The sequence below is a fragment of the Poecilia latipinna genome, unplaced genomic scaffold, assembly GCF_001443285.1.
Source record: "Poecilia latipinna isolate Pla-1442-1.1 unplaced genomic scaffold, P_latipinna-1.0 Scaffold533, whole genome shotgun sequence".
Classification (NCBI taxonomy): Eukaryota; Metazoa; Chordata; class Actinopteri; order Cyprinodontiformes; family Poeciliidae; genus Poecilia; species Poecilia latipinna.
The window spans coordinates 170292-179903 of NW_015113149.1; the positions used below are offsets into that span (position 1 = coordinate 170292).

General features: G+C 39.8%; 1 protein-coding gene across 3 annotated transcripts; it reads right to left on the bottom strand.

The window, feature by feature from the left end:
* Positions 1 to 765: 765 nt before the first annotated feature.
* slc10a7 (solute carrier family 10 member 7) lies at positions 766 to 9474 on the bottom strand. 3 transcript variants are annotated; one of them, XM_015040928.1, is made up of 13 exons: positions 9181 to 9473; positions 8137 to 8219; positions 7923 to 8059; positions 6654 to 6729; positions 6522 to 6560; positions 6410 to 6445; positions 4398 to 4481; positions 3360 to 3525; positions 2870 to 2921; positions 2570 to 2643; positions 2174 to 2319; positions 2062 to 2093; positions 766 to 1190 (listed from the first exon to the last, which is right to left on the bottom strand). In XM_015040928.1, the coding sequence occupies exons 1-12, from the start codon at positions 9278 to 9280 to the stop codon at positions 2073 to 2075; spliced, it is 1014 nt and encodes a 337-aa protein (XP_014896414.1). In that variant the 5' UTR covers positions 9281 to 9473; the 3' UTR covers positions 766 to 1190; positions 2062 to 2072. The 3 variants fall into 3 exon arrangements, with proteins under 3 accessions (XP_014896414.1, XP_014896413.1, XP_014896412.1); XM_015040927.1 differs by lacking the exon at positions 2062 to 2093 and having other exon boundaries at positions 9181 to 9471; XM_015040926.1 differs by lacking the exons at positions 766 to 1190; positions 2062 to 2093 and having other exon boundaries at positions 2114 to 2319; positions 9181 to 9474.
* Positions 9475 to 9612: the final 138 nt, after the last annotated feature.

Below are 9612 nucleotides of genomic sequence, written 5' to 3' on the forward strand. Positions count from 1 at the left end.
TTTCCAGCTTTTCAAACTCATAAATTCCCTTGCTATATCTAGACTTTCTCCTTTTTCTATTTACAGTAGCCCCAATACACCATCATATCTCTGCATGCATGTAAAAATAACATTATTTTCAACTTTTAAGTCACATAAAGTTAATAATCCAGTTTATTTTCAGTGATATATGGTTTACCCCTGCAGTCTGAGACTTTACATTAGACAATAATGTTTCTTAAATGGCCTAATTTCACTTTAAACCCCCCAGATATTTCACAGGCTGATATTAGTTGCCACTTCTGCTTGCAAACGATGTGTCAGAGGCACCATCTGTCCGGGAAAATGACGGGTCACTAAAATTAACGAGCTGCCAGTCGGATTTGTTGCCAATTTGTTGTCTAACCAACAACTAAAAGGAATTATTCCCACTTGGATTTGTCCCGCAGCGCAAACAAAATGCTCATTAGGAATATTCCATCTTAAAACACCAGGTGCAGTGTTGCTGTGGGGCTCCATTTCATGCAGTGTGTGTGATAAAAATAATGTTTTATGTATTATTTCAAATAAAAAAAGAACAAACTAATTGGTTAAAATCCAAGAAACGTATCCAGACAGAAACTATGGCATCATTTAAATAGCATAATAGAGATATTAAAGTGAAATAACAGGAGATAATTTTAGTTTTAACGTTTATAAAAATCAGTGATTAGCTCAACACTGCCCCCTGTCTGTGTAACACCAACACTGCTTCTGCTGTATTAAAAAAAGGGTCAAAGGCCAAACTGTTGTTGTTCATTTCTATATTAGATGTAACAATCCAGCATTAATTTAAACAAAACCATTTACAGTTTCTGGCAGTAAAATCTGGAAGAACCAAAGCAGAAAACAAATAACAGAACTGGTCCCAGAAACCTCACCCACATCCTGAAAATAGATCCTTTCCCCCCAGAACTATGTTTCCCCCTCAAAAGTTCAAGATATAAAAAAATAAAACACATTTCATTTAAATATAAAACAGTATAAAGGATGGAAATGTGAGTTTTTTTCTGTTTCTGTAGAAAATAGTAACAGGCTTTGATGGCAAACAGTGAATCCCACTCTGCCACCTGGAGGTCCTAGTTGTTGTTGTTGGTCGTAACAAGGCACTTTTTGTATCCTTCCGCCGCTCAGACGCGTCAGACCGGCTGCAGGTTTGATAGTTTGATCCCCTAAAGCAGAAACAAAACGTGTCAAAACACTGATAATGATCAAACTTTTATTTGCTCTGGTGAAAGATTTTAATTAATTGTGTTTTTATTGGTGTAGTTTGATGAAGAAGGAAGAGAAGCTGTAAAAAGTAAAGAGTGAATTTCCCACCACCAAACAGAGAAGCTCGTTTCTGCAGCAGTGATCACAGCAGGTGCAATGTGTTACTACCAGCAGGGGGCGCCAATACACAGAACTCTCTAATTTACAGCCAATCAGAGATACAACTATTCAGACTACAAACGCCAGACTAAGAAGTTTTATTATTTTGAAATTGAGAATAACGTATATTAAGAGTTTAGAGACTGAAAAAAAGTAATAAAACTGCAAGAAAAAGAGTTCTCTTAATGAGAAAAGGACTTTTATAGCGTTATCAAGATCTACGATGAAGTATCAGAGCCAGACTAAGAGAAAAGAGGATAAAGTCATTACATTAGCAGAATAAAGATGAAATATCAGAAAAAAAATTAGGAAAATGTTTTTAATTACTATTCTTTTTCTATATATATATTTTAATCTTAATCAGCTAAATCATTTTTATTCTGTTTATTTTTTTTGATTGTTTCTATATTTTTAATTAACATTATTTTTTTTGTCTATTTTATTATTCAACTGAAGCATTTTCTTATTTAAAAAAAAATATATTTTTAATTGAATCATTTTTGAAGCCAAGTTTACAGCATTGTTGCCTCTTGAAGGCCTTGATTTGGGCTGAATGGCGCCACCTGCTGGTGGGAGGAAGCTGGAAAGTCTGGGCTAATTAAATATCGGCACCAATCACTCCGACATAAAGTGTCAGCAGAGACAGTCTGCTTGGCGTCAGTCTTTACTCACTCAGCCGTGGTCTATCTCAACAACAGACTAGTCTGTCAGAGAGGACAGAAGGTCAGAGGTCAGAACTGGAGCACAGCCAGCAGCCAGGGAGCCTCCACAGCGACTGGGTTACCTTCTGTCGGCTCGTCATCCAGCTCCGGATGGTGGGCACCAGGACGGAGCCGAGCAGGATCTGGGTTGGGTGGTAGATGAGTAGCGGCACGGAGATCAGAGACAGATGCTGGTAGCCTTCGAAGACGATCTTCAGCATCGGGATTCCTGGACACACAGCCAGCGACCAGTCACGCTCACAGCAACCCGATACGGCTTTTCACGAGCCGAAAATTGTATTTCCCCTCCTTAATCTATGAATTTGAATTCATTTTGGCTAAATTTGTCCTGTGGTTCTCTCACAATGGACTCCTTATACGTTATATCTTGTCATTACTTTTGATTTGATGCCATTTACTGCAAAGCTCGTTTGTTCAGTTAAGATTAAAAACGCAGTAGTGTTGGGAGCCGACGGTACCCAGAGTGAGAGACTTGTGTGTGGAGCAGAACATGATGGCGACGGTGTCGGCGGGACTGAATCCTGATCCAGACCTGAGAGGAAAAACAGTAAGACGGCGTGTTGGGGCCACTGTAGGCAGAAAATCGAAAATATTCGACTTTTTGAACTCAGAATTTTAATAGTTTTTTCTAGAAAATTTCTGAGATTAATCTCAGAAAAAAACCTGGGAAATTTCTGCATATCAAAAGTTGTAGATTTGCTGGTTAAAACTGGTTAGTGAGTAAAAGGAGCCAAGTGTTAATTAACAAGGAAACTGACCTGGTGGAAAAGGCGAAGGTGAGCAGCATGAAGCTGACCTGGATGGAGAAAACTGCAGAAAACAAAAGAAAGTAAGAAGTTTATAACCTCACTTTTAGCTGAATCCAAGAGGAAAACGACTTACTTTATATTAGACAGGCAAAGCTACACTTATAAAATACATGCATTTATTTTTTAAAATATATGGAACATTTACACAGAAACTTCCAGAAGTATTTGCACCTCTTGGTAAAGTCGTACACTGCAAAAATATAATACTACAAAGTATTTTTGGTCTAGTTTGGTAAGATTTTGTGTTTTTGCAGTGTATAAAAAGACTCAAAAGAAATTCACCAATCAGCACAGGCAGAGACCACTTTTTCCAATTCAAAGATGGGATTTTTCTAAATGTTTCAACTTGAGATTAATTTATTTCAAGGCTTTTAAACCATTTCTACCAGCGCTGAAAGCCAAACACCCAACAGGCTCCGCTCAGGCCTTGAATACTGACTGATGATGACGACCAGCAGCAGGCTGGTGGGGTCCAGCTCGATGTTGGGGTTGCTGAACGTGTCGCAGAACGTTGTGTAGATGATCATGAGGAGGACGGCGCTGCTAATGGCGCCGAATGGAGGCTTCCGGCGCTCCAGGCACTCCCTGAGGAAACCGCGGCACACCTGCAGGCCGAGCCGGAAGGCGTTAACAACTCGGTGTGTCTGAATTCAGGGGCTGCATCCTTCGAAAGCCGCGAATATACGACAACCGGGACAGAAAAGCTGTGAATTCGGACAGGCCTAGACTTCCGCTAGCTGCCTAGCCTTCAGCTAACTGTTTAGCCTCCACCGCAGCATTACTCATGTTGCCTAGCAACCGTGTCAGAGCGGCAAAGTGGAAAGAAAAGGCTGTCCGTTAACTTTAATAAGTTAAACCTATTTGCTCAGGAAACCAATAAATACTTAAGTAAAACAGACGTTATGCAGGTAGATATTATCTGACTGAATCTGTGTTTCACTTACACTCATTGGTGAAAGCCTGCGGGAGTTTGAAAACGATGTGCCGGGAGTCAGGCGTTCTCTCACGGTATACCGAACCTGACAGCTGGCGGTGACGTCTCCAAAAATGTCGGAGCAATATTGCCATTAGGTGATGTATTGATCAACTGAGCAGATATTTGAGATTTACACAGCTATATTATCGCCTAAAAAGATTGTAAAAGTTCATGTTGTGTCATTTAAAGTGTAATATAGCAAAATAATTTGACGCTTTTCACCGCCATTACCGCTTTGCCTCAACACTCTGTTTGGACCCGCAATGAATCATGGGATATGGTGGTCCGTGAAGGATACACCGAACCCATCCTTCAAATCTGGGGAACAGAAGGACGCATTTGGAGGAGTCTTCATATTCGGACAGGCTTTATCGCCGCGCTATGATGTAATCGGCCTAGAAATGCGGCCGAAGAAGGGTGCAGCCCTGAGTACGGATACGGTTAAAAGGAACAAAGCCGCCGGGGCTGACCGGAAGTCGTACGCCAAAAACATCTTCCTACCTGACCCAGGATCAGCGGAACAACAACCGTCATGAAGAGCTGAGAGAAGATGGAGGTGAAGGGAACAGAGGAGGAAGAGCCGAGCTGCAGGAGGAGGAGGAGAGAAACCAGGAGAAACAAAATGAATAAAAACGGAAAAACCTACAGAGTGGACTGAGAAGGAAGAGCACCGATTATTTACTGCAGCAATTTAACGTGTAGTTTTAGTATTCTGGTTGTTCCCATGATGTGTTTGATCACAATTTAGGAGAAAAAAAAATCTACAGAATCAAAACAGTAATAAAGAACTCAAAACACTGCAAAAACACAACATCTAATTTCTAGTGCAGATATATTAGTACACTTTAAATAACTTGCAAATAAATTTTCAGCAAGATATACAATATTTCTTTAAGATTGATTAAAAGTGATGGTTCTAGTATTTCACTTGTAACAAAACATTTTTCCCATGTTATAAGTGAAGTAATCTGCCTTTGGAAATAGTACCTTTTTCCTCAGTTTTAGCCAAGTATTGACTCTAAATAAGCTTCTACATCTTGCTGCAAAGTTACTTGCAAGTTATTTCAAGGGTACTAAGATATTTGCAGTAGAAAGTAGACCAAAGTTACTTAGTAATATTTTGTGTCTTTGCAGTGATTAGAGCAAAAATTATTCAAAATACAAGATCAACAAATTTAATTATGTAAAGACCAACAGGAGCATCTTTTAAGCTCAGTCTATAATAATTTGAGTAATTTTCTGGTTTGTAAGCATTTTTTGTGATTAGAAAAAGATATCTAAAGCTGCAGTCTGTAACTTTTACTTAAAAATATATGCTGTTTACATATTTATTAAAACTATGAATTAGTCCTCTGCCTTCTCTCAGAGCTAACTACAAACAACCAATCAGAGCCAGGAGGCAGGTTTTAGCGCTGCCAATCATCCTCTGGGTGGTGCTGCTATGCTGCAGCCAGCACAGCGTGTTGTGAATGCTAAGGCTAGTTAGCATAGCCAACGGTTTTCCTATAACAGTAGGTTGTTTCTTTTCAATTAGCATTTTTATCGATGCATTCACTTGGTTGATTGACAGCGCTAAGACCCTCCTCCTGGCTCTGATTGGTTGTTTCGGTCAGTGCATTTCTTCAGACGGCACTAGTAGCTCACGGAGGAGGTGGAGGAGATCAAACTTTTCACAGATTATCTGTATCATAAACTGTCACATTTTATGAAAGTTACTGCAGCTTTAAGAGAAATAATGTCTGAATTGGACAGAAAAATCTGTCATTAACATCTGAGAGATTTAGAGAGGTTTAGAAAGGTAAAACAGATAAATCTAATCTAATCCAGATGAACAGATTCCTACCAACGAATGCTGATATGAAATAAGCTTCAGGGTGTGAACACTTATGCAACCAGGAAGTTACACCTCTTTTACCTAACAGAAAACCAAATACAAGTTATTTTTCACCTTCTCAACAATAATTAGTCAAGATATTTTATTAACGGTGACCTATTAACTGTAGAGCCGACTTAACATTCTGTTTTTGAAATGGCTCAAACATTAATTTAATGTCAAAAAACAACTGGGTGTTTTTTTAAGCACTTCAACTGTTTTTAGAAGCCGTTGAGACCCGAATGGAAGTACAAAATAATTTTGAAAATGTGAATTTTGCATAATATGTCCCCTCTAGAATATTTTTATTAAACAAAGTGGTCACATTTTTTGTAGGAAATGGACATATAAACTGTGGAAACTTAAAACTTGAGAAGGAATTTGTATGTTTGTCTTTTTTTGGGGATCAATTGAAAAAAAAAAGATCTAAATGAATCCATCATCACCAGTAAGAACAGGACATGTTCTTACAGTTGCTGTATTTAGTCAAGTTTCATAATTGAATTATTTTGTGTAAAACTAAAGAAAATGCAAAAAGATGAATACTGTGTGTTGTGTCTGACATTTTGCATTGTAAAAACATTTCCCAAAAGCTTTATTGAGAACATTGTCAACACATGACAAATGTTTGATGACTTACAAAGAGCAGCAGCAGCAGCGGAGTCACCACGATCCCCTGCAGGACAAACAGAAAGCATTAGAGCCCGACCCGCTCCGATACGGCCCCCAACCCGACCCGACCCGCTCCTCACCAGGAAGCTTCCAAACGCCGAGTTAAAGATGGCCGCCGCCTGGAGACAGAGAGCAAGCGGTCAGCAGGGAGACAGCAACAGGCAGACTCACCAATCGCCTCTCGGGCCGAACCGACTCGGTGTGAGCGTCACCTCGTTCCCGCCGACTGCTTTGGTCAGAATGACGGCGGAGGAAACCGGAGGGGGCATGCAGCTCACCGTCTGTAACCTAGGCAACGACAACAGGAAGAGGGTCAACTGGACGAAAAACATTCACATCTACACATAAGAAATGGTGCTCTTAGCAGTTTTGAGTGTTTTTATGCAATATTACCATTAAATCTCTACAACAGAAGGCTTTTAAAGGGGCGGTGTTTTGTAAAATCCACTATTTTCAGCTTTACATCATATGATAACATTGTTCCCTCATCAAAAACACACCGAGAGGGAAGGAGCTGGTGATATGAACCTTGTAGATTAAAAATAAAGAGAAAAATGAGTACATTTTCTCTAAAAAAATTAAAAATAAACCCTCAGAATTTTGAAAATTAATCCCAAACATTTTCTAGAAAAAAAATTGGAAATGTTTGTTTCAAAAGTAAAAATATTTAGAAAACTTTTGACTTTCAGAGTTTCAAATGTCAACAACAAAATGTGTTTTTGCTTTTTTCATTTTGTGTTTTGTTTTTTATTTTAGCGTTGTGTGTTTTCTTTGCTTTACTTGTGAACTGAAACTTTAAAAATGACCAAAATAAACAAATATATCTTCTCCTTTTCAGCAAAATTGTAAAGCGCATACAGAAAGAAAACCAACTGAGTTCCACTTGATTTGCCATAGGTAACAGGGCTGGGCTTGGCTGGCGTTGCTAGGTAACAGGGCTGGGCTTGGCTGGCGTTGCTAGGTAACAGGGCTGGGCTTGGCTGGCGTTGCTAGGTAACAGGGCTGGGCTTGGCTGAGGTTGCTAGGTAACAGTACAGTGCCCATAGAAGGGGAGTTAAATTTCTGAAACAGTTCATTTTCCAGACACATGAAAACATTATTTTATTGATAAAAAAGCAGGTTGGTTGGTTTTTTTAAGCATTTCTGCCGTTTTTACAAGCAGTTGAGACCCAAATGGAAGTTTAAAAACATGAAAAAAGTTAATTTCACATAATGCTGAGTCATCTTTTTGGTATTTTCTAATGCTGCTGCTGCTGTTTTAGCACTGAGGCCCCAAAAGAAAAACACAGAGCTTCAACCTGAACGTTATGTAAAGTTTGGACGTTGCTCCTAAACTCGCACAGAGAATCAGCTGTATTAACCATGACTGTGGCTCTTTGTGTTCGGCCCTCAGGTACAGTTTAGACCCGGACAGAGCGATCCATTCACACACACACACGCGCACACACACACACACACGCGCGCACACGCACACACTGTACCCTTTGAGCAGCCATTGGTCGATGGAGGTCAGCGCCAGGACCTGCAGCAGCAGCCAGACGACCAGGGGGAAGAAGACCAGTGTGAACGACTGGACGAAGAAGTGGAGGCGAACGTGGAACAGAGCATTCCTCAGCTCCTAACAGGAAAAAAAACAGACGTGATGATGGGATGTTTCTGAGCTGCACCTGAAGGCATCGCAGCGCTGACTCTCACCTCTGTTTTCAGAGACAGGCCGCTGTTGAAGAATATGAGGGAAACGGCGATGTAGGCGATGGTGACCTCTGGCCTTAGTGGACCTGACAGGCAGGAAGAAGGAGGTGCTAGTTTACACTGGTAACCATGGTAACAGTCCAAATCATTAGCTGCTAAACCTTCAGTTTATGTTGTTCTAATGCAGTGGTGTCCAAACATTTTGCCCTGTCAAATCTAAATTAATGGTAGGCTAGAAAAATCCTTCAATCAGAAATGCAAAAATGTGTTTACTGTAGTTTTTAGTTTTACCTGCTCAACAATAAACATTTTTAAATTAAATTTGTAAATCATTAAAGATACAAGACATAAAAAAGGCTGCAGACTTTTGCCTTATTAAAAGGGAAAACATGCAATTTCCATTTTTTTGGGGTCATCAATTGTTTTCTGCCTAATAATAATAATAATAATAATATTAATGAATAAATCACAAATGTCAGAAAATATTTTCAAAAAGTGGTTTTGTTTTCAATGATTGAATGTTATTGGATGGAGAACGCCACACATTTTAGATTTCATTCATATGAAAATTTAAAAAGGTAGGAATAGATTCATATTTCTATGTTTTTGTAAATCGAAGTGAAAATTTTCGAGGAGCACCTGAAGGCAGCACAACAGTAGCAGCACAGCAGGTTATCTTATCTACAGGTGAGGCTGAATTACATTATATTACTTATTTATCAGTATTTGTTTCACTACTGTTGAGATAAACAATCTCCGACGCAATATTAATTCTGAAGCTGTCCTCAGATTAAATATGAATATCCCCAGACTGATTCTTCTTATAAAAACTAAAAGATAAAAGTACTGAAAGGAGTGTTGACACTCCCGTTGAATGCAACGTGTCACTAGGATCCAGGTAAGAGGAAACATTTCAGCGTCTTCCAGATAAATTGGGATTCAATTCAGATTTATATTGAGCTGAGCTCTCCGTTTCTAGCATTTAAAGTTAGAAACTCTAGACTCATTCAAAACTTTCAACCAACCGCTCGGAACTCCGAGGCTCACCTCCTTTAACACCGACACCGGGCAGCAGTTTGGCCGACAGGATGACCAACACTATCCCGATGATGAACCACTCCTTCCGCAGCCTCGTCAGGAGGCCCATGATTCAGCTGCCGGGGCTCAGCTTACGGCCTCCCAGCCGGCCCTCCTATCGCAGCAGCCGGGCTCAAGTTTCTGCAACCTGCCGCTGCTTTTTCCTTCCCGGAGTTCAGTTGGAAAACACCAACGGAGCAACAGGAGCTACTTCCGGACACGTGGGCTGTGACGTCAACGTAATGACCGAAGAAGAGGCGCACAATAACTTGAGGCAACAAATGTTTGAAAATATAAAAAATATACAGAACACAGTTTAGCCAAAATAAACCACACAACCGTTTACGTTTGCAACTGCAGAACAACGTTTACAACTGAAAATACCGGATACAATCTTAAAAC

Bases quoted from the DNA above. Each gene is read 5' to 3' on its own strand.
- slc10a7 (XM_015040926.1), bottom strand. From the start codon at position 9,280: ATGGGCCTCCTGACGAGGCTGCGGAAGGAGTGGTTCATCATCGGGATA. The intron at 6,446-6,521 runs GTGAGGAGCGGG...TTTGTCCTGCAG, and splicing joins CGGCGTTTGGAAGCTTCCTG to GGGATCGTGGTGACTCCGCT. The intron at 2,320-2,569 runs GTACCGTCGGCT...CTGTGTGTCCAG, and splicing joins ACACAAGTCTCTCACTCTGG to GAATCCCGATGCTGAAGATC.